Source organism: Leuciscus leuciscus, assembly GCF_965113295.1.
Source record: "Leuciscus leuciscus genome assembly, chromosome: 13".
NCBI classification, from domain to species: domain Eukaryota; kingdom Metazoa; phylum Chordata; class Actinopteri; order Cypriniformes; family Leuciscidae; genus Leuciscus; species Leuciscus leuciscus.
In genome coordinates this window covers 19,988,135-20,014,532 of record NC_138737.1, presented here as the reverse complement: position 1 = coordinate 20,014,532, position 26,398 = coordinate 19,988,135, and the positions used below count along the sequence as shown (strand labels likewise).

Below are 26,398 nucleotides of genomic sequence, written 5' to 3'. Positions count from 1 at the left end.
TCAGACAGTGCTACATCCTTAATAACAATCGATGAAATGTTTAGACCCTTACTGATAAGTAAATCTAGAGTGTCTCCACGATTGTGTGTGGGTCCATGTACATGCTGAGTCAGATCAAAAGTTTTTAAAACAGTTTTGATTTCTTTTGCCATATTGTTTTCTGCATTATCTATGTGGATGTTAAAATCTCCAGCAATAGCAAAACAGTCAAACTCTGAGGTAATTGTTGATAACAGTTCAGTAAAGTCCTCAGCGAAGGCTGGAGAGTATTTTGGAGGCCTGTAAATAATAAGTAAAATGCGTGGAGCACCTTTTAACACTAAATACACAGATATTCGAAAGATGGGTAATTCCCAAATGATATTTGCTTACATTGATAGATATCTTTAAAAAGAGCAGCTTACAAATCCAGGTTGTTTGTGGTTAAGTCGTTGACTAGAAGTGATTTATTATTAAGTGAGCGGATGTTTAAAAGTGCTAATTTAACAGTCTTACTTTTTGTCCTCCTCACAGCAATCTTAGTTTAATAATAATAATGACATATTTATTTTTATAGCGCTTTTCTAGACACTCAAAGACGCTTTACAGTTAATTGGTTTACATAAAAAAATTAAATAAAAAAATAAATAAAATAAAAACTAGGTATATAGACAGGGTTACATAGATAGCCCAAGAAATGAAAACACATAGGTACAAGGACAAGCAGAGGCAAAGTGTGGGCGTGAGTGTGGCGGGTTAGTAGGACGGAGAGGTATGGAGGGGCAAGGTTGTTAAGTGCTTTGTATGTGTGGAGAAGTATTTTGAAGTTGATCCTGTGTTTGACTGGGAGCCAGTGGAGGTTGTAGAGGACAGGGGTGATATGATTACGGCGGCGGGTGGAGGTGAGAAGGCGGCCAGCTGAGTTCTGTACATATTGAAGTTTATCGATGATTTTGTTTGGTAGTCCGTAAAGAATGCTGTTGCAATAGTCCAATCTGGAGGTGATAAGGGCATGGATGAGTGTTTTAGCCGCAATGGTAGACAGAGAGGGACGGAGCCGTGCAATGTTACGAAGGTGAAAAGAAGGCAATTTTGGTGACTTCACACTTAGAGGTGGTGAAGGAGTTGGAGATTGTGTCCATGGGTTTCAGAAGTTTGTTGATTGTGAAGAAGAGTGTCTTGGGACTGTTGGAGCCGGATTGGATGACAGAGGAGTAGTGGGACGAGCGGGCAGAGTTGAGGGCGTCTTTGTATTGTTGTCTGTGAAGTTTGTAGGCTTCCAGGTGGACAGTAAGACCGGTTTTATTGGTGAGTCGTTCCAGTTGTCGGCATTTGGCTTTGAGGAGGTGGACTTGGTTAGTGTACCAAGGGGCGGTAGATAGTTGCAATGACCAGGGGGTTGATGTGTAATAGGCACCAGATTAGTTGGGTTTGCTGTACGGCTATTGAAGGCCGACACATATCACTGAGAGCTGGTATCAGTTGCTTTTGGTTCACCTCGAGCAGATGGGGGAGGGTGTGGGCCCTGGCGTTGTGGCAGAGGCCGAATAGCTCTCACAGGAGGAGGGCGAGGGCGAGCTGGGGCCGCAGGGTTTGGTGTTTGCGAGGCCTGATGTTTTTTGGTTGATATCTGAGGGCTCGCAGCAAAAGAGTGGGATAGTTTGGTTCCAGCATACACCAGTTCTTCCATTTTCTCTGAGAAGCACAGAAGTGGAGATGCTGGAGAGAGGGATAATGTGTCTGGTGTTATCGGAGGCTGTGATATGTTGTCCTGGTTTTTCCTGGCTGTTTTCCAGGAGGTCGTCCTTGGGTGCTGAATAGCAAACAGACAAGCCAACAATTCTTTCAAAGGAACTTCTGGGAGGAATTCTGACATGACATGCAGCTCTGACATTCCTCTTTATGTCTTATTCTGTGACCTGAAACAAACAAACAAAAAAGGTTACAGTCATAGATTACAATTAGAAGAAAACATTTTTTAAATCTTTCAAATGAAAAGTGAATATAATCTTCAAAATCATTTGTAGCTGATCTTAGGCTCATTACCTTAAACCATTCATGTTCAAGGATTTTCCTCAAATAAATCCTTTGTCTTGGGCTTTCCTTCAGGAGGGATCGAATCAGGAGGCAGCATTCTGTGCAGAACGATAGAAGTGAGTCAGATTATTACCTTAAACTTTACAAACATACTGTCTTTGTATTAAGCTGTAAGGTTCGACTATCCTATAAAGTACGGTCAGAAAAAAAAAAAAGAAGAAAAAAAAGCTTGTATTATCCAATACAGTATCTATCTTCTATACAGGCACTTGGCTCAGGTGTTACTTTTTCGTAATTTCTTTGTTTTGTATGATTTAAATTACAGTTGGTCTTCTTTGTTGTGATGAATGCCATCTTACCATTTGACAAGCCAGGATCAGACCAGGTGTCTTCATCAATCATTTGCCTGTCTCTTGGTTCTGGAAAGCGTCCACACACCAACAGGAACAAGAGCACTCCCAGAGACCACACAGTAGCTGGTTTCCCGTGGTACTTGTCCTCTGTGTAGTACTCAGGTGGGCAGTAGAGTCGAGTGCCTGCAGAAAAAAGGTTTGTCTGATGGGTAAGTACCATAGCATGAAATACCATAACATGTGGTCAAAACACCTGGTGTTTTTAATTTAAAAAAATGCTGCCTCAAATGTGAGATATGGTTTAATATGATACCAATTGAACTAGTCACTAGAACCTAAGTCCCAAACTACAGGTTTGATTCATAATTCATACCACAGAATCTTTCATAGCCAGCTTCCTGCAGGAGATCTCCGCACCCGAAGTCAATCAGTTTGACCTCAAGGGTTTCTGTGTTGATCAGCAGGTTCTCCAGCTTAACATCACGGTGAAACACTCCACGGCGACAGGACATATGAGCAGCCATCGTTGCCTGCGCCATGATAAACCGCGCTGTGTCCTCATCTAGGATGCCTTTGTGACGTTTCCAAAAATGCCGCAGATCTTCACAGGGTGAGGGACGCTCCAAGACCATGATATATTGGTCAGGCTGGTCCTGCCAGTCCAGCAGCTCAATGATCTCTGAAACTTTGGGGCCCCTATTAGCAAGGATTAATAGGCCGACCTCTAATGGCAATTGTCCGGGATGACCAGGCTGGAAGAAAGATCATTGTTATATGAAGGGGTTGTCATTATGTTTTTCATATTTTAATTTGAAAACAACATAGTGAGTGTAGCCTACTTACAATGTAGATGTACTTCATGTTCTGCGGCTTTCTGGCAATTTTCACTGCCACCTGATCAACCAAAAAAAAAAAGATGTTACATTTCTAACATGTCAAATGCAGTAAGTAGTGGAAAAATACACACAAAAAGACTTGAAATGGATATAGTGAGACAACATAATTTGCTGGCTAAATATTGTAAGAAAATGACGATACCTCAAGGCCATCCTCCAAGCGTTTCCCTTCATAAACAGAGCCGAATGATCCCTTACCGAGCATTCTTCCCATTTCATACCGGCTCAAAATGTTGTCTGCAAAAAGTTGATTCATTTTAGTTGCATGGAAAGCAGTGAGTTTAATGCTTAAGGTCATGGCCGTAAACTCACCCTCAGTTGTCTCGTCCACGCTGTTGTTGTGACCTGGTGCTGGACTGACTGGACTGTGATGGACTGGAGCTGGAGGGGTTTGAACCTGCTGATCTTCAAGACCACCGGATAGAGCTTCCTGAAGACCATGATCCTCTGCAGCACAGGCACTGGACTGTAGACAATTTTGATCTAAAGGCAAGGAATATCAAACAAAATCATGTTTAAAAGCAATCAAAAAATAATTAGTCAAGTCAAGTCACCTTCTTTTATATAGTGCTTTTAACAATGTAGATTGTTTCAAAGCAGCTTTACAGTGATAATAGGAAATTAAAGTAGCAGAGATTGTTTTGGCTTCATAGCAGCTCTAGAATAAAGTTATTGTCCAGGTAAAGTTCGTTTTGATTGATTCACTTTCGTCGCAACAATCATTAGTTATTAACTTAGGGGCCGCTAACACGACACCGTTTTAACAGAAAACTCTTAAGTTCTCTCTGCGCAAACTTTAAAAGCGCGAACCTGTGAGAACGCTGACGGTGTGCACATGCGTATTACGAGTTTAGTCTATAGGTATGCGCGTTTGAATATATATGTGCGCAGGCGTATAGTCCTACTTTACAAACCAAACTCTCAACAAACTACTTGTCTGGCCTTAAAATTTATGATACAAAATAAATGAATAAAGTTAATCAATTAAATAAATAAATAATTAAATTTAATTAATTAATTAATTAATTATTAATTACATTAAATGGTATTAAATGAAAGTAATCAATTAAACACTGCATAGTCATATTATGGTGATTCTTCAGATACTACATGAATTCTTAAAAAAATTAAGTTCTGTTTAAATATTCAAGACATGTCCTGGAAAAAAATCATAACTTTGATCAAACTTTTGGATTTTGATATAGGTGTGAATTTGTAACATATGGTAATTAATGGCACTTCATCCAAGGGAACAGAAAAAATCCCTTAATTAATTAAGTTCCCATGATTGACACGTTTCCATTAATGGATACTCATATAGCTGAAAATGATGTAGACTTAATGATGTACAGAGCATTAATAAACAGAGCATTTACACATTGTCAACTAGTCATTGGATTTACCCTCAGCGTGTCTCTCACTAATGGCTGCAGTGGTCTGATCCTCCACTTTCTGACCCTGACCTGAGCCACTCCAGTGAAGAGAGATATGCTCTCCACAACTCCAGTGAAGAGAGAGCAGATCTAGAGAACTATCACTTTCCTCACTAACAGGCTGATGATACACATAGAGCACATAGAAGAGATTTGACCTGGATTTCTTCCCATATCACAATAAACAAAGAACATTTAATACGAATGCACAAAAAGGTGTCAAAATCTATCAAGTATTAATCTATTCAAATTCATTTGTAGCTTATTAGGGCCAATACCTCAAACCAATTCCGGAAAAGTGCAGGACTGTGGTGGACTGGAGATGGAGGGGTTTGAAGACAGTCTTGATCTAAAGCAGAGAATATCAAACAAAAGCATGTTTCAAACAAATAATTATAATTATTAAACATTGGATACTCATATTATGGCTATTCTTCTGTTAAAATGCTTTATTTTATCAACAATCCTTGTTTAAATATTCATGACATGTCTTGGAATAAAAAAACAAAAAAATCTGATTATTGGCTTGATCAAACTTCAGTTGTGTTTTGATATAATATGGTGTGGTCATATCTGGTAATTAATGACACTCCAGTGATATTCTCCAATGGTCATTTGACTTACCCTCAGCTCTTCTCTCGTCTATCGGTGCAGTAACGTTATTCTGGTCTGAGATGATGCCGCTCCAACGAAGCTTCACAGAACTATCCATCCTCCTCCTCTTTCTCATCGGCATCTCAATTTCGGTGCTGAATAATCTGGACACAGAAACAAACTCACAAAACAGAGGTGTTAAATGTCCAGGAATAATCTCGGTGTGTGTCCGGGTCGGGCCTTGCATCCTCCTTCAAACTGCAATCAAAACAATACAAAAACAATACAAAATGCAATACAATACAATAAAATACTATGCTCCTCAGAAATACCCCTCCCCGCAACAAAAAAATAAAATAAAACTCCAAACTCCCTCTAAAATAAGAAAAGAACAATACAATTAAAGAGTCCTCGGAAAGAATATGAACTTTAAAAAACGTATAAAACGATGTAACGTTAGATGATATATAATCCAATCTCCTTCAAGAATACAAGTCTCCTCTCTGAAATCCTCCAAACAGCTTCAAAATCGCAAGATCAGCACAGAAAGATTCAGCAAAAGTCTCGGAATTCGCTTCTCAACCAGCAGACAGCGAACAAAGTATTTGCGAGTCAGAAAGAATTCATAGGACGCGTCACCATAGCAACTAAAATTCGAATCCGTCATATGCAGGCACGCGCACCCGAAGTTGCCCGCGTGAGCAGAGCGCGTGAGCGCACATCGAATCTGCAAGCAAACCGAATCTGTTCATGCAGGACTGAATGTAATTATTAAATATAAATAACCATTAACAAGTGATATAATAATGTATCATTACTGTTTAGCTACAAAATGGAAGTTTAAAATTCAACTGTTAAAGCATGAAATAAGGTACCATGAAATGAATCAGTGAATTTGAGTTTGATGAGGCTATATTATCAGTAGCCTAATAAAATAATCATTAAAAAAAAATGTAATCGTTAAAAAAAAGTATCAGACATTTATGTCAATTCGATTCAGCGATGAATACTAATGTTGTCCACCAGAGGGAGCCACAGGGATAACAAACCTACTTTAAGATCACGTTAGTATTAATTAAGTTATAATACTAACTTTGTTTTAAATGGTTGATATAAAAACTTTTAGATTTTTCGATTTATTCAGATATACAGAAAAAGAAATGTACATATAATGAACGTAATATAGTGCAAAAAGTTATTTTCTAGAGTTATTTTTTCTAATTGTCTAATGAGTTAATTATTATTATTTACAATTATCAGAGAGGGGCACAATACATTTTGAGACAAAAGAGGGCAGGGGCTTGCATTCTATGCATTATGCATTCTAATTGTATCAACGTCTTTAGAATGGCAAAAAAACAACAACAAAAAAACAAGGAACTCTTTTCTTTTTTTTCTTTTTTTTTGTTGCCCTTTTTGGTCCTTCGGCCCCTGAGGAGGTCTGTGCACGCCACTGTTGTTCATAATTGTTCTCTGTTGTTCATTTATTAATGTCGATATCGTTCATTTCACTTAATGCCAGGGGCGTAAGAAACAATGTGAAACGCAAAGACCTTTTTTTGTTTGTTAAAAAACATGGATTTGATTTTTGTGTTTTTCAAGAAACCCATTCCACGCAGGATGACGCAAAATTTTGGAGGTCCCAGTGGGGCAATGATATCTGGATGTCTCACGGTACACAGCGATCGGTGTCGCCATTTTGAAAAATAAGTTTGCTGGTGAAATACTACACCTTGACAGTGACCCCAAGGGTAATTTCTTTTGTTTGTGGTTTTACTTGGCTAGACCACCACAGTTCTTTTAAATGTGTATGGGTATAATCCTTCGACGGAAAATACCACCTTAATTGATATGATTAGCGATAGCCTAATATACAGTACTGGATAAATAAATACCCCAATTCTGGTATTATTTTGGGTAGGGATTATAATATGGTTAAATAGTGATTTAGATAGGTTTCCTTCCAGAGCTGCTTCTGTAAGTCCAATTATGGATGAATTTATGATGTGATTTAATGTTGTTGACATATGGGGAGAAACATATCCACAGCTGAGACTCTATAGCAGGAGCAGCAAGGACCACTCTAAGCAGTCTCGAATAGATTATTGGCTTATTTCCCAAAACCTAGCAAACAGTTGTAAATCAGTCAGCATTCACGCCACGCCTCTTACAGACCACAGTGCTGTCTCTCTTAAGGTTAGTCTCTCAGCATCCCTTGATTTCAGATCAACTCTTTCTTATTGGAAACTGAACAATTCTCTTCTCCTGTATAAAGATGTTAAAAAGAATATTACATTATTGATTGAGCAATATTGGAAAAGAGCATAATTACCGTTAGATTCATATTGTTGCCAGTGGGAGCTGTTGAAGTTTGAAATCGGTAAATATTTCGGAAAATTTGCTAGTAACTTAGCCAAACTTAAAAGAGCAGAAGAAAATAAGGTGGTGTCTAAAATTGCAATACTTTTTCTTCTAAACCCCCAGAGCTGCTTTCTGAATCTGATAAGCTTGAGTATGCTGAACTGCAATGTAAATTAGATGAGCTGTACACTTATAGAGCACAGGGTGCTTATATAAGATCTAGACAAAAATGGATAGAGGAAGGAGAATGTAACACAGCAATTTTTTTCTGATTACAAAAGAGTCGTTTAAGAACCTCATTAATTGAATCTCTAAATATTGATGGGAAAGTAATAACCCTCAAGAAATTGCACATTTCTGTGCTGACTTTTAATCTTTACCATCAAAATTATTCTGAAGAGGCAGCTTGTACTTTTCTTGAATCTATTAAAAATTGCAAGATTATTTTGTTGTGGCGAGGTGACGGGAAGTGACGCGGTCGGTTGATATTCGGAGTGGCGGTGCATGGCGGCCAATTCAAATAAGTCCAAAAATATGAACAAGAGGGATCCGGGAAATCGAACTGGGGATGGATCAGAGACTCTAAGAATGGAAGATACAGGTGAAGAGGAGGATGATATGGAGGTAGGATGGACAAATGTCAGAACAGAAAAGAAGGTTAATAAAAAGAGGAAAAAAGGTAAGGAGGAAAGATCAGAAAGCAGTTCAATAGCTAGTGAGGAAGATGGAGAGGAACGAAGTAATAGCAAGAGTGAATTTAGGATAATATTGAAGTTTAAAGGAGAGGTAGGAGTTTCAGGAGTTAATCCATTGACGTTGACATATGAATTGAAAAAGCTGGTATAGCTTTCGCAAAAGTGCTACAAGATGGAGCTTTAATGATAGCATGTAGGAATGAAGTAGTGTTGCTTTCGTCAACGAAAATTATGACGAAATATTGTCGTCAACGAACCTTTATCACCTGACGAAAACGAGACGAGACGCAACGTAAATGCTGGTCATGTGACGATGACTAAAATAAATGTATAATGCAATATCGTTGACGAATAAAAACGAGACTAAATGTGGTTTAACAAAATAAAAACTATGCTAAAATGTCTCTTCATTTTCGTTGACCAAAACGAGACGAGACGAAATGTTATAACGTCACGACGAATGAGAGAGTTGTGCGTGAACCCGTTTATATAGCTACTGTCTATGGCGTGAACCCATAGCTTTGTCGGCTTTAAATTCTGGTTTGCGATCTGGTCACCCGATTATCAGCAAATTTAACAATATTAGTCCATTAGTTATTCCATTAAAATGTCTCATTGATATATTTGACACATTCATAATCGTCACCCTCTGGTTACATGAACGCGTCACCACCGCATCAGCACAGAAAACATGGAGTTTATTTTAAAGAATAATCGCACAACCTATTCGATATTCTATAATTAAATAAACTAATCGAATATTCAAAAAACGTGACTCATCCCTGCATGGAATCTCTTTCTTTTCCCAAATCTTCACTCACGTCTCACCCATTTTCTAAGGGGATTATAAACGTTTCTTCATTGGTTCGCTTTTAATAAGGCCTATTATATTCGTATTCTTTACTGTGGTAAAGTAGAAAATGCTGTAGGACAGATAGCCTACATTTGTACTTGCATGTTTCTACAGTTTGTGCTTGTTATAGACATGGTAAGGCGCGTCAAGTTTAGTTGTAAAGCGCGTTTCACACGCGCGGGTGATTTTTTTGTTTCACTTTCTCTGGCAGCGCAATCTCAAACATAGCTTAAATATCTCGCCCTTGTGGAGAATAAAATTCGCTCTTCAGACCATTTTATATCAAGTTGAAAACATGAAGATATCAGAAAAGAGATCGATGGACTCTTTCCTGCTCGTGTCATCCCTCTCAAAGCGCATTGTGGTAGGCTATATCACGCGTCTTTGTGTGGAAATATAAAACGAGTTTTTATTTTTAATTTTTTTAAACAACCCCCCCAACCACCGCTGGTAGTTGGTCCATTACCAACAAACTGCCACCGACACAGCCCTAAATATAATAAGATAACCTTGTTTGAAATACTATATTGACTGGGTTAAATAGAATTGCATTACTAAATAAAATACAATTTTCATTGACTAAAACTAGACTAAAATGTCATCAGTTTTCGTCGACTAAAACTAGACTAAAATGTCATCAGTTTTCGTCGACTAAAACTAGACTAAAATGTCATCAGTTTTCGTCGACTAAAACTAGACTAGACTAAAAAGAGTATGAACGTGACTAAAACTAATAAAAACTAAAACGACAGCTTGACACAAAGACTAGACTAAAACTAAAAGTAAAACAGGCCGCCAAAAACAACACTAGAATGAAGAGCAAAAAAATAAAGCCATAAAAATAAAGCCAGTTGGGAAACAGATGGTAATGAATTACAAGATTGTAGGACAGGAGTCATGGGTGTATGGAGTAATACATGGAATTCCGTTAGGAGTTACTATGGAGGAATTAAAAAAGAATCTAGAGGGGGCAAAGGTTATGGATGCAGTCCGATTACAAATGAACAGAGAAGGTAGAAGAATGGATAGTTTGTCAGTACGTCTAAAATTGGAAGGAAAAGAAGTGCCAGATCGGATTAAGATGGGTCATATTAGTTATCCGATTAGGAAGTATATAGCCCCTTCTTTGAGGTGTTATAATTGTCAGCGATATGGACATACTGCGTCAGTGTGTAAGTCTAAAATGAGGTGTGCGCGTTGTGGAGGGGAGCACAAATTTGGGAAGTGTGGAGAAGGAGTAGGATTGAAGTGTTGCAACTGTGGATAGTCACAATGCGGCATATATGGAGGTTGTGAGGTGAGGAAAAAGGCTGTGGAAGTACAACAGGAAAAGTCAAAAAATAATCGAACTGAAGCTGTGAAAGTAGTAAATGATAGAAATAGGCAAAGTGAGACTGAGAGAATGGAGTATGGAAAAAAAAATGAAGGTACAGGAAGAATTGATGAAGGTAGAGTACCAGAAGATGTAATGATAGTAAGTAAGATACATTTTGTGCTATTCATGGTGGAGGTAATTAATTGTACAGCACAAACAGAAAGGAGAACAGAAAAGTTACAAATAATAGTAAAGGCGGCAGATATTAAGGGATTGAAATGTGAAGATATAATGAAAAACCTTAATACAGAATCTCAGTCAAGTCAGGAGTTAGGGGTTGGCTAGTATGTTAACTATTTTACAATGGAATGCCAGGAGCCTTTGTGCTAATGGTCAAGAATTTAAAGGATATATAAACCAAATGAAGGATAAGCCAGATGTAATATGTATTCAAGAATCATGGTTGAATCCTAGACTAGAATTTGTTTTAAAAGGATACATAAGTGTGAGAAGAGATCGGGTAGAAGGAAAAGGAGGAGGATGTGTCAATTTTGTAAAAGAGGGAATGCCTTATATTGGAAAAAGGGGAAACGATGGAATAGTAGAAATATGGTTTGGAAATAAAAGTTATGTTATAATAAACTTTTATAATCCGTGTAAAAGATTAACACAAGAAAGTATGGAAGCAATAAAAGGATTAAGAGGAAGTAGAGTAATATGGTGCGGGGATTTTAATGCCCATAATACTTTATGGGGAGGTTTATCGACAGATACAAATGGTATGGTCATTGAAGAGTTGATGGAAAAGGAAAATTTGGTTTGTATAAATGATGGAACAGAAACACGTATGGATGTAAATTCACGGAGGGAATCCGCAATAGATCTAACAATTGTTCCTAATGAATTAGGGGGAATAATAAATTGGGAGGTATTAAATTGTACAGCGGGTAGTGATCATTTCCTAATATTAAGTTCAATTGTAAATAATGAGATAGGGAAGATAAAGAAAGGAAATACAGGAAAGTGGAAGTATGAGAAAGCAGATTGGGAAAAATTCAAAAGAATATGTGAGGAAGGATTGAAAATGATCAAGATGAATGAAAGAATAATTGAAAGAATATATACAGAATTAATATCAGTGATACAGAATGCTGCTAGAGAATGCATTCCGAAAAGCAATGGAAAGAGGGTGGGGAAAATAGTCCCATGGTGGAATGAGGACTGTGCAATAGCAGTTAAAAGGAAAAGGAAAGCATTTAAAATTCTAAGGAAAACTCACAATTGGGAAAACATGATAATATATAAAAAGGCTCAAGCAGAAACTAGAAGAACAGTAAGGGAAGTGAAGAAAGAGTATTGGAGATCATATTGTGAAGAAATTGGGAAAAATAATCCAATTGAGGAAGTGGATTAAAAAGATGAGTGGCATTCGAAGAGAATATGAGTATCCTGTGTTATGTATTGGGGAAGAAATAGCAATAAGTGATGAGGAAAAAGCAGAAATGTTTAGAAAAGAATTCTCAAAAATAAATAGTTCGGATAATTTGATGAAGGAGTGTAAGGAAATGAGGGAGAAGTTGTTAAAAGAGCATCCATTTATTTTAGAAAAAAAGAGAGTAACAAATAGTTTTCCAAATGTGCCTTTTTCATATTCAGAATTAAAGAGGGCATTAAAAAACACTAAAGCTTCCACTCCTGGACAGGACGGAATTAGTTATGTAATGTTAAAAAAGTTAAGTGAGGAATCTCTTAAAATTATTCTAGAGTTTTATAACAGGGTATGGGAAGAAGGGATTTTAAGAGATGGAAAGAAGCAGTAATAATTCCCATTAAAAAACCAGGTAAAGATCCAAGTATCCCTTTTAAACTGCAGACCGATAGCATTAACATCACATCTAAAGTTATGGAAAAAATTATTACAGATTGTTTAATGTATCATATGGAGAAGAATACATTTTTTTCCCCATATCAAAATGGTTTTAGACATGGAAAAAGTATGGACTCAATTATTAAATTGGAATCAGATATAAGGAAAGCATTGATAAATAAAGAAACTCTAATAGCAGTTTGCTTTGATGTAGAAAAAGCTTATGATATGTTATGGAAGGAGGGTTTATTGATAAAGTTAGATCAAATTGGAATAGAAGGAAAATTATATAATTGGATTAAAGAGTTTTTAATTGAAAGAAATATTAAAGTAAAGATTGGAGAATATATATCAAGGAAAGGAATAATTGAGAATGGAACTCCTCAGGGTAGTGTTATAAGTCCTTTGTTGTTTATTATTATGATTAATGATGTATTTGCAACAATAGATAAGAATGTAAATAAATCACTGTTCGCGGATGATGGAGCTCTGTGGCTTAGAGGTAGGAATGTAGAGTATATTGTTAATAAAATGCAAGCAGTTTTAAAAAATGTTGAGGAATGGTCTTACAAATGGGGTATTAAATTCTCTGTGGAGAAACCAAATATATATTTTTTACAAATAAAAGGTCAAGTATTGATTTAAAGATTAATTTATACAACAAAGAGATAGAACAGGTTAAAGTGATAAGATTTTTAGGTATGTGGTTTGATACAAAGGTTACATGGAATGTACACATAAATAAGATGGAGGATAAATGTAAGAAGATTTTAAATGTAATGAGGTGTATTTCAGGACGAGAATGGGGAGCTGATAGAGTTGCATTAAAAACAATTTATTCGACAATGATAAGAGCAGTATTAGATTATGGTTGTATCGCATATGGAACAGAAGCTAAGTCACAGTTAGGAAAATTAGAACGAATTAAATCACGAGCTTTGAGAATATGTTGTGGAGCTCATCCTTCCTCTCCTGTTTCAGCTTTACAGGTGGGGGAGATGCCAATTCACTTAAGAAGGAAGCAATTGATACTGGCATACTGGGTAAACCTAAAAGGGCAGAAGGATAGTCATCCAACAAAAGGTATACTTGAAGCATGTTGGGAATATGGGAAAGGGAAAGTTAACAGTTTTGGTTGGATTATTAAGGATTTAGTTCAGGATATGAAATTAAATGAGTATAGAGTTATTCCAGCAGTAATATTACCAACAACAACACCATTATGGATTTTACCTCAACCAAATGTAGATCTATTCTTATTGGAGTCAAGACAAGATAAAGATCAGAGGATGTTGGATGCAGAGATGACAAAAGAATATATTGGTATTAAGTATGAACAATATATACAGGTTTTCACAGATGCATCTAAGGATCCACAGAAGGGACAGGTGGGGGTAGCGTATATAATTCCCAGATTGAAAGTGGCAAGAGGGGAAAGAGTATCAGATCATGTATCTGTGTTTACAGGAGAGTTACTAGCAATTATGGTAGCAATTAATAAAAGAAATGAAATGGGGCTAAGTAAAACTTTAATATGCTCAGATTCAAGTTCAGCCTTGATGTGCCTGGATGCTCAAAAGTCAGATACTAGACAGGATATCGTTTTGGAAATATTACAGATATTGTTCATGATGCGCTTTCCTGTAGTGCAAACGGTAGAGTGCTGGCGCTTGCAACGCCAAGGTCATGGGTTCGATTCCCAAGGAAAGCAAGAACTGATAAGAAAGTAAATGTGTTCCTTAAAATGCAATGTAAGTCGCTTTGGATAAAAGCGTCTGCCAAATGCATAAAAAACGTAAATGATGCAACAAAAAAATAAGATAGTTCAGTTTTTATGGGTTCCAGCACATACTGGAGTGTCTGGAAATGAAGCAGCAGATAAATTGGCAAAACAGTCTATGGCAAAGGAAACTATAGATATGCAAATTAGGTATAGCAAATTAGAAATAAAATCACTAATTAAAAGGGAGATAAATAAAAAATTGGCAATCGTATTGGGATAATGAGAAAAAGGGTAGACATTTACATTTAATACAACCATTGGTAGGTAGAGGAAGGAATTCAAGTGGGAGAAGGAAGGAAGACTGTATTATTTCTAGATTAAGACTGGGACATACAGGACTTCATTCAACAATGCAAATAATAGGAAAACATCCTACAGGACTACGTGAATGGCGAATGGAATGGAATGGTGAATGGAATAAACCTAAAACTCTCGGGACAGCAGCATGTGTCCAAATTTTAATCTTAACCGTTCTATTTCATCAGATACGATCTGTAAACAGGGCTTTAAGTGTAAAATACCGAACTTGTCCTTTAAGAATGCGAACCGCCAATAAGCCCGAAGAAGAAAAAGAAGAAGAAGAAAAAGAAGAAGAAGACCAATCAGAGCGCTCCGTCATCACGCGCCTGCGTAACGAGGAGAGAGAGCTGAGCATGATAGAGGAGAAAAGACGTGAGCTGATCTTTGCGATCGAAGTTAAAGGAATATAGTTAAAAGAAAACCTTCTGAAAAGTAGAAATGAGTTCAATTGATTCATTTCATACCATGCACTGTATGGAGAAGCTGATTGAATATTGTTGAGTCACATTTTACTCCGGGGTTATAGTGAACGTACTCGGTTACTAACGTAACCTCGGTTCTCTCTAGAAGAGGGAACGAGTACTGCGTAAGATATCTTACGCTAGGGGAAAATCCTTTTCCGCGAGATATTGAAGCCAAAAATTATCCTTAATTTTGTAATAATGCAAAACGCGTTGCAGCAGCAATGCAGACATAGGCGAGACAGCTCGCGCGCCTATTGGCTGCTCTGCGGCAACTGCAGCAGCCTATCGAGCGAGGCCTGGCGTGACGTCAGACCCAATCAGGGCACTTCGCGCCCGCTGCGTCACGTCCCGCCGAAATGGCCGTGGTCTAGGCCTATAAATATCGCTCGCAGGCAGCTATTATCTGGTTTTTCATCATCGAAGCAACCAGAGCGTGTGCATGCACGGCAAGATACGCAGTACTCGTTCCCTCTTCTAGAGAGAACCGAGGTTACGTTAGTAACCGAGTACGTTCTCTTACGAGAGGTCTCTCGTACTGCGTAAGATATCTTACGCTAGGGGACCCAATGTAAAACGCCGTGCATGCTGAGATCTGACACCAAAGACCCAAGGGCGAAAACCCGGGGTACATATAGTGCACAATCACTCAGGGAACTCACAGGGAGTCCGGGAAGAGGGAGGGGTGCAACCTCACTTTTCCACATAAAGTAGCGTCGATGGGACGCGAATTTCATCATACAGACAGGGCGGGGTACGGCCTGAACTGATGGGGAAAATGTGGGTCTTACACAGTTTGCCCAGCTTTATACTGTCGAACGTTGAGCTGTGCTCAGCAGACGCAGCATTCTGAGCTGATCGCATCAGGTCAGATAATACTGGTAGTTTAGACCGACAGCAGCCTGGCCTGCAGGGCGGGAACCTCTAGGTTATAAAACCTTATAAATGTAGACGGGGAGGCCCAGCCTGCCGCCATACAAATATCTTGCAAGGCAATCCCACTTGACCAGGCCCACGAAGAGGCCATGCCTCTCGTGGAGTGCGCTCTGACACCCAAAGGGCACTGCATGCCCTTGGAGGCGTATGCCAGCGCTATAGCATCAACTATCCATCTGGATAGGCTCTGTTTCGACGCGGCTAGTCCCTTAGAACGTCCGCTAAATGAAACAAAGAGCTGCTCCGTCTGTCTGAAAACAGACGAGCGAGACACATAAGCTCGTAATGCCCTGACTGGGCAAAGGAGGCTCGCGTCTCTTTCCTCATCAGGGACCGGTAGGGCTGACAGGGAGATAACCTGTGCCCTAAACGGTGTGTTGAGGGATTTTGGAACATAACCGTGCTTAGGTTTGAGTATAACTTTTGAGTCATTGGGCCCAAACTCCAAGCACGCCGCGCTCACAGAGAGCGCGTGCAGATCCCCTATGCGCTTCACTGAAGCGAGAGCCAGCAAAAACACCGTCTTGAAAGACAGGTGTTTCAAATCGATTGACTGTAAAGGCTCAAATGGCGCACCTTTCATGGCTTCCAGAACCGTAGAAAGGTCCCATACGGGGACTGAGGGAGGTCTGGGAGGATTCAGTCTCTTAGCTCCTCTAAGGAAGCGGATGACTAAATCGTTCCTTCCTATTGACTGACCAAGCGTTGTTTCTGAGAACGCTGCTATAGCCGCCACATAAACTTTGAGCGTGGAGGGGGCCCTGCCCCCATCCAACAGCTCTTGTAGGAAGGAAAGCACCTCCGTCACATCACAGTTTGTGGGTGACACACCACGGGCTGTGCACCAGCCCGAAAACACTGACCATTTCGAAGAATAGAGTCGTCTTGTAGACGGAGCTCTAGCCTGCGTGATCGTGTTTAATACTCCTTTAGGGAGTCCAACATGTACCCGTTGATGGCCCAGACATGAAGGGACCATAGTTCCGGGTGAGGATGCCAGATCGAGCCGCGGGCCTGTGAGAGGAGATCTCTCCTCATTGGTACTGGCCACGGGGCAGTACTTGCTAACTGCATCACGGCTGGGAACCAAGGTTGGTTTTTCCAGAACGGTGCTACCAGCAGTACTGAGCATCCTTCTTCCCTGATCCGTTCTATCACCTGAGGCAGGAGAGAGACGGGGGGAAAAGCATAGAGCGGGCGGCGGGGCCACACATGGGCCAGCGCGCTCCTGCTTTTGGAGAAAAATTCTTGACAGTGAGCGTTTTCTTGAGACGCAAACAGGTCCACTTCCGCTCTGCCGAATTTCTTCCACAGCAGTTGGACTGTCTGTGGGTGTAGAGACCACTCGCCTGCCGGAACATTGTTCCTGGACAGTCTGTCCGGTCCTATATTCAAGATCCCTGGCACGTGCGCTGCTCTGAGCGAGCGCAGGTTGCACTGAGCCCATACCAGGCGGCGTTCTGCCAGCCTGTACAGTTTCTCGGATCTGATGCCGCCCTGGCGATTTATGTAGGACACCACAGACATGTTGTCCGAACGGACCAAGACGTGGTGACCTTTTATTTGGGGACAAAAACGCGTCAGCGCGTTGTCTACTGCCAGCATTTCGAGGCAGTTTATGTGCAGGAGCTTCTCCCGTTCTGACCACTGGCCGAAGAACGGTCTGCCCTCGAGCAGCGCTCCCCATCCCGAGGTGGACGCGTCCGTGGACACCACTTTCACCCTCGAGGAAGTCCCCAGGCTTACACCTGATTGGTACCAGTCGTTCGCTTTCCAGGGTTTCAGAGCTGAAACGCATTTCTGATTGACCCTGAGGCGAAGCAAACCGGGTGCCCACGCTTCGCGTGGGACTCGCGCTTTCAGACAAAACTGCAGCGGGCGCATGCGGAGCAGACCCAGCTGGAGCACTGACGATGCTGAGGCCATGAGACCTAGCATCTTCTGAAATCTCTTGAGCGGGACAGACGCGCCGCAGCGAAAAGAGTTCGCTGTGCGTCGAATGTCTACCGCGCGCTGTTGTGATAGTCGCGCTATCATGGATAGTGAGTCCAGTTCTGTGCCCAGGAAAGATATTTTCTGACTGGGTGACAGGGAGCTCTTCGCCCAATTGAAACTCAGACCCAAATCCTCGAGGTGATCGAGTAAAATGGTCGTGTGTTCTATGAGCACTGCGCGAGATTGCGCTAGAATCAGCCAATCGTCCAAATAGTTCAGCACTCGCATGCCTCTCATTCTGAGGGGTGCGAGCGCCGCATCCATGCACTTCGTAAATGTACGGGGTGCTAGGGACAAACCGAACGGCAGGACTGTGTACTGATATGCCTGGCCCTCGAAGGCGAATCTCAAATATCGCCTGTGACGTGACGCTATCTGTATTTGAAAATACGCGTCTTTCAGATCTATTGACACAAACCAATCTCCTTGGCGATTCTGCACAAGGATTTGCCTGGTCGTGAGCATCCTGAACTGTCGCTTCACAAGCACTTTGTTCAGTTGCCTTAGATCTAGTATGGGTCTGAGACCCCCGTCTTTTTTCGGTACCAGGAAGTATCTGCTGTATAGCCCTCCTTCGCTCTGATCTTGAGAGAGAGGCTCTATGGCCCCTTTGCTCAATAGTTTCGTCACTTCGGCTCGAAGTAGATGTGCTACTTCTGTTTTTACCGTGGTCTCGACGCGCGCCACATAGCGGCGAGGGCGTCGGCGAAACTGCAGCGAATAGCCTCTTTCTATAATGTTCAGCACCCACTTCGAAACCCCGGGTAGCTTTGCCCATGCGTCTGCATGGATAGCTAGGGGTTGAATACGAAGCGCGCTCCGCTCGCTCAGCGATGGAGAAGCTTCGGTGTGCTGTAACACAAGCGTGTCGCTCGTGACATTTGAGGCATGGGGCGCGCTGATGACAGCGGGCAGATTGCCCGCGCTCGACTCCTCTGCGGTGTTTAACCGCGAGGGGGAGGGCTGGGCGGTTCCCGTGGGAACTGTCATGTCTATGTGTGGATGTGGGCGCGGGACAGCGGGCACATTTATCACACCGAAAGCATCGTTCGCTTGCGTGAAGCGAGTGCACGTTGGTTTCGTTTTTACAGAAACCGTGAGACATGCATAACGTGGTGTTAGTGGGCACTGGGTAGTGGGCACGTTCACCATGTTTGAAGCGCAACCGATCTGAGTCGGTTTTATGTGCGCGAGCCCTGTGTGACAGGCTGTGCTTGTGTGTAGGGATGGGCACTGGGCAGTGGGCATTCTTACTACACATGAAACACCATCGGCCGTGGCCGGGACACCAGAAAATACACTCTTTTGGGGATTTATCTGGGTAGCCGTGAAAACGGCATTTGTGTGCAGGCAAGCGGGTGACAGAACCGACTTGTTGGCTGCAGAAAACACTGGAACAGTCACATTTTCTGGAACTGGACGAGCGAATAGCTTTGGTGTGAGTCTGGCTGCAGCGGGACTGGAACACCGTCGTTTTCCTAGCTGTGCTAGGACGACTTCGGGGCCTGGGGCTTCACCGTGATCCTAGGTTGCGAGCCACGTCCTGCGGGGGCGGCGACCGGATGAGCGGGAGCGCGGTCTCGCGCTTCTGGCCTGGCGGCGCTGTGAAGTGGAGGCAGTGGACGGTGGCTGTGGCTGTGAGCTCTGAGCAGACGGTTTCGCACGGCCTGCTGCAGAGCTGGAGCGCTTCGGGAGGAAGTGCTTCATAGCCTGAGACGCTTTCTGTACCTCTGCGAATCTCTCCGCGAAAACCTTGACGGAGGATCCAAAGAGGCCTGTGGCGGAAAGCGGGGCGTCGAGGAACGCGGTGCGTTCAGACTCGGCCATTTCCGAGAGCGTCAGCCAGAGATGTCTCTCAGACACGGTGAGAGAAGCCATAGTCCGTCCAATGGCTTGTGCTGCGGACTTAGTAGCACGAAGAGCGAGGTCCGTGGCACTCCTTCAGTCCGGCACGCAGATCGCGTCAGGTCCTTCCTCATCCAACTTACGGAGGAGATCGGCCTGGAAGATCTGGAGCGTTGCCATGGTGTGCAACGCTGACGCAGCTTGCCCGGCGGCGGAGAAAGCGCGGCGGAGCAGGCTTGACGTCGTGCGGCAAGCTTTAGAGGGTAGGGCCGGCTTAGCGCGCCGTCCAGCGGAGGGCGGGCATAAGTGGGCCGCTATCGCCTCTTCAACCGGCGGCAGCGAGAGGTATCCTTTGTTCTTGGCATCGTCAACAGCGGAGAATGCCAAAGAAACAGCAGGACGCACTCTAGCAGAATAGGGGGCGCTCCAGGACTTGGCGACTTCTTCGTGTAACTCAGGTAGAAAGGGCGCCGGTCTGGACGCAGGCGAAGCGCGCTCCCCAGGCAGGAAAAATCCATCCAGCCGGTTGTGAGCGGGCTGCTCAGGCGAAGACCACTCGAGGCCGAGGCTCGCCGCGGCCTGTGCGAGTACTCGCATGAGTTCCGTCTCAATGGAAGCTCTCTTGCCTGACGACGTGCGGGCAGGAGGTGCGGGGTCCTCAGAGCCCGCCCAATCCTCACTGCCTGACGCCAGGATAGAGCAGGAATCATCCTCTCCCAGCAGGGCTTCCTCATCCGCGATATCAACGGAAGCGGCGGCAGACGGCGGCCGCTGTCCGTCAGGAAGCGAAACAGAAGAAGCCGGGGAAGCAAGCGGGCGAACCGGCGAGCTTTGGCGGCTGAGGGAGGGTTCCGGGGCCCGCTGGGCACGGCGCTTTTTACGGCGCAACGCCGCGGCGGGCGGGGGAGCAGTCTCGGTGAAGACGGCTAGGCGAGTCCTCAGAGTCGCCATTGCCATCAGCTCGCAGTGAGGGCATCCGCCGTCAGCGAGCGCTAGAGCTGCATGTTCCTCACCCAGGCAGGAAACGCAGATCACGTGGCGGTCCCCGTCGCTGAGTGTGGCTCTGCACGAGCCGCAGGAAGGCATCTTTAAAAAGACGCTAGCTCTTTTAGAAATGTGTGTCGCGGCGGCGACACACACACACAGAAATACAGTGTAATAAAAGAGAAGGATATAAGCGCCGGAAAGCGCAGCAGGAAGGCAGGAAGGCGGCGCGGCCAGCGACTTCAGTGACTCGTCCCGCTGAAGGTGCTCTCTCTCGACGGCGCGGCTTCTAATCCAGCTCCAGCGATGCGTGTGCTTCGCTTGAAGGATGAAAAATCAGATAATAGCTGCCTGCGAGCGATATTTATAGGCCTAGACCACGGCCATTTCGGCGGGACGTGACGCAGCAGGCGCGAAGTGCCCTGATTGGGTCTGACGTCACGCCAGGCCTCGCTCGATAGGCTGCTGCAGTTGCCGCAGAGCAGCCAATAGGCGCGCGAGCTGTCTCGCCTATGTCTGCATTGCTGCTGCAACGCGTTTTGCATTATTACAAAATTAAGGATCATTTTTGGCTTCAATATCTCGCGGAAAAGGATTTTCCCCTAGCGTAAGATATCTTACGCAGTACGAGAGACCTCTCGTAAGAGAACCGCGTGGGTATTCCTTGTTCACCGACGCCATTGTTGGCCAAGCGTGCCTGTGAGACGCGCCTGTGTAAAAGGAAAAACGATTAATATAGAGGTGAATGATTATCCCTTTCAGGATTGACTTGACAAATACGAGGACTGAGAAGAAACTGATCAGTACTTTGCAGAACATTGAACTCTTGATGGCGTATGGTTACCCAGAGCCAAATTTGATTGATATTGAGGTCCTTATTCATTTTAACAGCTGTGATATTTTTAGAGAAAAGACACTTCGTTTATTTATTTATTTTTGTTTTTTATTTTATTTCATTTCATTTTGACATTGAAATGACCGGTCTGTGTATTTTTGTGGAGTGAGTGAGGAGTGCACTCGAGGAAAAATGTTCATGGTTGATCATTATTGTGTATTGTTTGTATGATATTGTAATTCACTTTCTTTTATTTTGTTTAATATTTTCACTTTATATCAAATTACATTCCAGTTCAAATCTAACTCTTGTCTGTCTGTTGTTTCTCAACACAACCCGCAACTTCCTTTACGAACTTTAAATCTTCTGCTAAATCTATTTGTACCAACAGCAATTCATTTAATAATTAATTACCAAATTCTGTAGACACCTGTTACATAGCTCTAATATTTGCTAAAAGACTAAAATCGGCAATGAGATCTGTAATAGATGAGACACAATCTGGTTTTATGAGTAAAAGACAAATTGTTAATAATATAATATTGGTTCTTGATTTATTATATTATTCAGAATTGATACAGGAGTACAGCTTCATTCGTTTTTTAGATTTCTATAAGCCGTTTGATTCTTTAGAGCACAATTTATTATGAAGTCATTACATAGATTTGGTTTTGGAGATATGTTTTGCAAAGTAATTAAAACCCTTTACAATAATAGAAGCTGTTGGATTAAATTAAAGAATGGCACTTCCCCAAGGTTTAGTTTATCTAGAGGAGTCAGACAAAGGGTGTCCCATTTCTCCCTATTTATTTCTACTTTGTGTGCAGCAACTCTCCACGTTTATCTGTGAAAGCAGTATTTAGGGTATCCGTATATAGCAGATCGAGAAATTATTATATTAGCCAATTAGCAGATGACACTATACCTTATTTTTAAGAGATGCTTCCCAAATCCCTATAGTAATTGATTATATAAAACTGTTCTCTAAAGCTTCAGGACTTAATTTAAACATAAATAAATGTGACTTAATGTCTATTAAAGATTGCACTGCACCCTCTTTCTATAATATTCCAGTTAGATCTAAAGTTACATATTAGGCATCGTGATCACTAAAAATCAAGATAGTAGATAATAGTACATTGAACTTTGACCCTGTTATAATAAAAGCCCAAAGAAGATGTAATGCATGGTTGCATTTGGCAAAACAAAATACATTATGTTAAGAAGTACATTATGTTAAAATCTATTTTCTTGATTTCTCATCTCTGAACAACACTTTCAAAATGAATTGGATTAGACCGTTTTTGTGTAATCCAAATTCAATTTGGGATTTTATCCCTAATTACTTCTTTTCCAAATTAGGTGGTCTCCCTTTCCTATTGATCTGTAATTATAATATTGCTAGAATCCCTTACAACTTAACTAAGTTCCATAAGCAAGCATTACTTGCGTGGTCTTTCATTTTTAAGCACAACTTTTCCCCTCACCGGTACTTTATTTGGAACAACTGGGAAATTGTATATAAGAATGTCTTTGTTTTTTTAGTAATTGGTTTGAGAAACAAATTTTGACTCTTTCTCAGTTATTAAATTCAGAAGGTGTTACTTTAAATTATAAAGAATTTTTACGTAAATTCAATTTCCCAGTAACTCCCAAGGAATTTCCCATTGTAATGGACGCTGTTCCTAAAGGAGTTGTTATGCTTCTAAGAGAGTCCGTTAGATCATCTAACACTTTACCTATTTCTTTAGACCCATTTGAACTCCCAGTAGGAAAACTGTGCTTTTTGTCACATCCTTCATCACGTATTATTATAGAATTAGATCTCTCTTTCAAAAGGAGCTTGTAACAATTCCATATATGTCGTCATATTGGATGAATTTGGTTGACCATATTGATTGGGAAAAAAGTATGGACTCTGCCTTTGAAATACATAATAACTAACAAGGTTAGAGAAATTTCATTCAGATTATTACACAAATCTTACCCTTTTTTGAAAAGGTTTAAGTCAGATATAGACACAAGTTGTTCTTTCTGTGGCGCCCCTGATGAAACTGCTCCTCATATCTTCTGGGATTGTCCTCACAAACAACTATTTTGGGACGAATTTTATCATTTTATCAACTGCAATGTGCTTCTGGATTTCTCTTTTGTTTTTTAAGGATGTAATGTTTTGCTTCTTTAATATACAAAAAGCTAAAATTAAGGAATATTTTATTATTAATCTATTATTGCTCCTTACTAAATTTCACATTCACCGCTGTAAATTCTCTCTTCAAAATCCTTTACTCATTGTTTTTAGGAGAGAGGTCCAACAGTACATCCAAAATATTTCATCATCCAAGAATCTTAAAGCTCTTAAGACAATAACCTTGTTTCAACTTTTTAATTTATTTCATTAAAGTTTTCTGTTCAGTTCTTCTATATAATAGATCCATGTATAAATGATGGATTTTAGTATCATTTAATGTAACTTCTACATTTTTGATACGTAGGCTACTTGTATTTTTGATTCCTTGGCATTAAATAGAAATAAAAATAAGGTGGATACAGGACCTGCCCCTCCTGAAGAATACAGAATTTTTAACATATAAAGATAAGAGTGTTTGGAAAATGCTGAGGTGCAATAGGTGATTATCTACAAACATTTTTTTTTTTTTATGCTGGTTGAAAGTCTCCTCATATCCTGATAGCAATCACAATGTTAAGCGGTCTAACACACATACCATTTCTCAAAATCAGGTACGCCAATATGGTTTATATAAAATATGAATTATTGAACAATAATAGTTAATTATGCAAGAATACAAAGTTTGTAGATGAGCAAGGCAAGGCAAGTTTATTTACATGGAACATTTCATACACTATGGCAATTCAAAGTGCTTTAGAGAGGAATAAAAATAATCAAAAAATAAAAGTAAGGAACATTCAAACAGTTATTCAAAAGCTTTACATAGAAAGGAATTAATCACACTATAGCAATTCATAGCGCTTTGCATAGAAAAATAAAAGCAGGGGAAACAGTTATAAAAGGAATTAAAAGAGATAAGTGATACCGTTATAAAATGAATTAAGAGTAAAATGAATTAAAATAGTAAATACACTTCTCATCTGACAAAACACCGGTGTATCTTATTTTGACTCTGAGATTTCCCCATGACGGTCAGTGTTCTTCTGTGGATTTTCATTTACCGTGGATTATCTGAGCCCACCAGATTAGTAATCTGTACCAACCATCAGATATGCTTGGTGTTAAAGATATAGCCTTCATAAATAGTACACTAGTGTTCTCATTTAAGCATCCTTCAATGGCAGGAGAGATCAATATATCAAAGGAAATACAGAAATGATCAGACAGTGCTACATCCTTAATAACAATCGATGAAATGTTTAGACCCTTACTGATAAGTAAATCTAGAGTGTCTCCACGATTGTGTGTGGGTCCATGTACATGCTGAGTCAGATCAAAAGTTTTTAAAACAGTTTTGATTTCTTTTGCCATATTGTTTTCGGCATAATCTATGTGGATGTTAAAATCTCCAGCAATAGCAAAACAGTCAAACTCTGAGGTAATTGTTGATAACAGTTCAGTAAAGTCCTCAGCGAAGGCTGGAGAGTATTTTGGAGGCCTGTAAATAATAAGTAAAATGCGTGGAGCACCTTTTAACACTAAATACACAGATATTCGAAAGATGGGTAATTCCCAAATGATATTTGCTTACATTGATAGATATCTTTAAAAAGAGCAGCTTACAAATCCAGGTTGTTTGTGGTTAAGTCGTTGACTAGAAGTGATTTATTATTAAATGAGCGGATGTTTAAAAGTGCTAATTTAACAGTCTTACTTTTTGTCCTCCTCACAGCAATCTTAGTTTAATAATAATAATAACATATTTATTTTTATAGCGCTTTTCTAGACACTCAAAGACGCTTTACAGTTAATTGGTTTACATAAAAAAATAAAAAAATAAAATAAAAACAAGGTATATAGACAGGGTTACATAGATAGCCCAAGAAATGAAAACACATAGGTACAAGGACAAGCAGAGGCAAAGTGTGGGCGTGAGTGTGGCGGGTTAGTAGGACGGAGAGGTATGGAGGGGCAAGGTTGTTAAGTGCTTTGTATGTGTGGAGAAGTATTTTGAAGTTGATCCTGTGTTTGACTGGGAGCCAGTGGAGGTTGTAGAGGACAGGGGTGATATGATTACGGCGTAAAGAATGCTGTTGCAATAGTCCAATCTGGAGGTGATAAGGGCATGGATGAGTGTTTTAGCCGCAATGGTAGACAGAGAGGGACGGAGCCGTGCAATGTTACGAAGGTGAAAAGAGGGCAATTTTGGTGACTTCACACTTAGAGGTGGTGAAGGAGTTGGAGATTGTGTCCATGGGTTTCAGAAGTTTGTTGATTGTGAAGAAGAGTGTCTTGGGACTGTTGGAGCCGGATTGGATGACAGAGGAGTAGTGGGAGGACCGGGCAGAGTTGAGGGCGTCTTTGTATTGTTGTCTGTGAAGTTTGTAGGCTTCCAGGTGGACAGTAAGACCGGTTTTATTGGTGAGTCGTTCCAGTTGTCGGCATTTGGCTTTGAGGAGGTGGACTTGGTGGTTAGTGTACCAAGGGGCGGAGTGTGTGAAGGAGACAGATTTGGTTATAAGGGGGGCGATGGTATTGAGACAGGATGAGAGTACATCATTGTAGGCGTTGACGAGGACAATTGGGGACGTGTTTAGGGGGTCAATGGATTTTGCAATGGTGGTTGTCAATATGGAGGAGAAAGATGTGGTGTCGATGGATTTGAGGTTCCTGAATGCTATTGTGCGTTTTTGCTTGGTGGGTGGAGATGGGATGTCGATGTCAATGGTAATAGCCAGGTGGTCG

General features: G+C 41.1%; 2 protein-coding genes across 2 annotated transcripts; both read right to left on the bottom strand.

Annotated features, from left to right (window-relative positions):
* Positions 1-1,477: 1,477 nt before the first annotated feature.
* Positions 1,478-3,251, bottom strand: LOC309513412 (serine/threonine-protein kinase pim-3-like). The gene is made up of 5 exons (XM_082189203.1): positions 3,213-3,251; positions 2,743-3,121; positions 2,376-2,552; positions 2,026-2,114; positions 1,478-1,898 (listed from the first exon to the last, which is right to left on the bottom strand). Exons 1-5 carry the CDS (start codon positions 3,228-3,230, stop codon positions 1,887-1,889), a joined length of 675 nt encoding a protein of 224 aa, XP_082045329.1. The 5' UTR covers positions 3,231-3,251; the 3' UTR covers positions 1,478-1,886.
* A 308-nt stretch (positions 3,252-3,559) lies between these two features.
* On the bottom strand, positions 3,560-5,518 carry LOC309512851 (uncharacterized protein; the record flags this gene model as incomplete). The annotated part of the gene is made up of 3 exons (XM_082188573.1): positions 5,323-5,518; positions 4,977-5,047; positions 3,560-3,748 (listed from the first exon to the last, which is right to left on the bottom strand). Exons 1-3 carry the CDS (start codon positions 5,432-5,434, stop codon positions 3,560-3,562), a joined length of 372 nt encoding a protein of 123 aa, XP_082044699.1. The 5' UTR covers positions 5,435-5,518.
* Positions 5,519-26,398: the final 20,880 nt, after the last annotated feature.

Coding starts and splice junctions, on each gene's coding strand:
- LOC309513412 (XM_082189203.1), bottom strand. Junction 2,553..2,742: donor TGGCTATGAAAGATTCTGTG/GTATGAATTATG, acceptor TTTTTTCTGCAG/GCACTCGACTCTACTGCCCA. Junction 2,115..2,375: donor TGATCCTGGCTTGTCAAATG/GTAAGATGGCAT, acceptor CGTTCTGCACAG/AATGCTGCCTCCTGATTCGA.